At 32.5% G+C, this 2,500-nt stretch overlaps 1 protein-coding gene across 1 annotated transcript in view; it reads left to right on the top strand.

The window, feature by feature from the left end:
* Nucleotides 1-2,500, top strand: part of LOC115220959 (cytochrome P450 27C1-like) — a 58,674-nt gene that overhangs the window by 53,864 nt on the left and 2,310 nt on the right. Inside the window, exon 9 of the mRNA XM_029791168.2 lies at nucleotides 1,656-1,862. Within this exon, the coding sequence (XP_029647028.1) occupies nucleotides 1,656-1,862 (207 nt within the window). The remainder of the gene's footprint in view (nucleotides 1-1,655; nucleotides 1,863-2,500) is intronic.

Raw genomic sequence — 2,500 nt, 5'->3', positions numbered from 1 at the left:
AAAAGCTACCTGATCAGCAAACAAGGGCATTGCTACATGATCTCTCGTGCAGTTAAAAATAGCAATCAAATACACGCACACACGTATAAACGGACAAACACACACACACACATACGTGTGTTCGTGTAGATAGATAGATAGATAGATAGATAGATAGATAGATAGATAGATAGATAGATAGATAGATAGATAGATAGATAGATAGATAGATAGATAGACATTCATATATATATATATATATACGCATACATCATGCGCTAACGCAGATTAAATTACTGAGTGTAGTGAACCAAAAATAATTTTCCATTAACTGAAATCATAACCGTAACAAGGAGAAAACTCATTAGCATTAATAAACCTAATTTTTTGTTGCTATGGTGAGAGCCATAGATATGTTTTGGTCCTCAGAGAAGCACAGGCAATTCGTAGTTATCAAGACTTCAGTACAACTGATATGGCTGCTACTTGATTTTCATTTCTTGTATGAAAATAATTGATTGATACGCAAATTAATAAGCACAATAGAGAACTTCTGAAAAGCAGCTTCTGCATAAAGTATTTATAGTTAAATGCATGTAGCCATACTTACAACGGTAAACTGAAAATATTTTTTTAGCAATTGATTCCCGTTTCTGTATCTAGTTTCGATATCTTCTGTATTTCAAGTAGCAGACAATGTTTTCTAGATACGTAAGCGCTTCTCTTCGTTCAAGGTATGATTTTTCAACCATAACAGAACCATGCTTCTAGGTCTAAATTTTCATGACCCGATTAACCAACGTTAATCCTCGGTCTAGTTTCCTCTGATAACATTATTAGCCTGTTCGTCTCTCTGGTACGTCTTGCACATAATACAAATATCGTCTGCATACAAATATCGTCTGCAAAGAGTAGGTTATCTAGCGTTCGTTTTTGTGCTCACCGTATACCTACCCTTACCGCCAGCATAGTTTGATTGGGGTTAAGGTAAGAGGTACTGTTTTTATGGTTTCTTACCTTAATAGTTAAGATTAAGATGATTTTCCTCCCATTGATATCTCTAGCTTCATTAATGCCTTATTAAACATCTCAGCTAACAGCTTATTTGCTCTTATTCAGTATTTCAATTTGATGCTTAAATTTTGCCAAGATGACACCCACTTACTTGCTTTTTGCGGCATCTGGGTTCCACCAGTTATTATGCTTCCACTCTTCCATAATTAACTTTGCAGATGTTGTCTTCGTTGCTTTAAACTACATCGTACTTGATAGTTTTCCTTTTTACTCTCCATACTCCTCCTCTCAATTCTTTCACTCTCGTCGTTGGTATTGCATTGATTTCTGTTCTATCTTTACTTTGTCGTAGATAAAATATCGCTTTAAGCTGGAGTTGTATTTTGTTTCGTTTTGTTCAAGGAATTGTTGTCGTACTTCAACCTAATAACTTCTTTGCGTTGTTTGATTTCGTTAAGAAAGTCTTCCCTTCATCAAGCCGGAACCAATATAAAAAAAATATTCAAATAGACATACTACTAGGGCCTTTTTGTTAAATCTTAATATACATCAGTATTACTTAAATATTTTTTTAATTTTTACATTTATTTTGTATTTTATGTTTTACTGTTAAAATTCTTAAGGAAAATATTATTCATTCTTTTTCTGTTATTATTTATTAGACATACGTAAAAATGCATCACATATGGCCGGCAATGAGTGACGAATACTTTGAAAATGCAACAGAATTTAAACCAAATAGATGGATAAGAGATTCGGAAGAAAGGGAAATCACCCATCCGTTCACTGTAATGCAATTCGGCTTCGGGCCGAGAAGTTGTTTGGGAAAACGACTTGCACTCACAGAAACTTATTTATTCATTATTAAAGTAAGTATATTTGTTTAATAAACGTACCAAAATATAGAAAGTAAGAGAAAGTAAATTTAAATACATTATTCATCTTTAAAAAAAAAGAAAGACAAAGAAAATTCCCTTCGCGTTTAGTTTCTAGCAAGAAAAATGTGTCAGAAGTATTTTGCGTAAAATAAATACATAAATAGATAGATAAATAAATAAATAAAATAAAAGAGAAAAGCATTCTTGCTATAGAGATAAAATATCTTCAACTGACACGTAATCAAATAATATTTAGTAAAAAAGTATTTAAAGAAAGTTAACCCTCTCTATTTCTTGAAAATGCTTAATGGTGTCAAATATTAACTAAGAGTTTTCTCTTTAATTATATCTATGTTTATGTACATATATACACACAAACACTCACACACACTCCTCCCCACGCACACACACACAAAACATATCAGTTAACAGTCATATGAAAATAACGTATAGAGTTGAATTAATCCATTTCCATACATTTTCTAATTGACCTATAAACGTTGTAAGAAAGACGTTGAGATAGCAGAATGGTTGAATCAGAGAAATTTCTTAATATTTCTTCTGGCTCTTCACATTCTCAGCTCAAATACCGCCGGTGCTAACTTTGCCTTTCACCTTTTCGTTGGTCG

This window comes from Octopus sinensis, linkage group LG17 (genome assembly GCF_006345805.1).
Source record: "Octopus sinensis linkage group LG17, ASM634580v1, whole genome shotgun sequence".
NCBI classification, from domain to species: Eukaryota; Metazoa; Mollusca; class Cephalopoda; order Octopoda; family Octopodidae; genus Octopus; species Octopus sinensis.
Note: the sequence above shows the minus strand (reverse complement) of the source record. Positions and strands in the feature narration are given on the sequence as shown.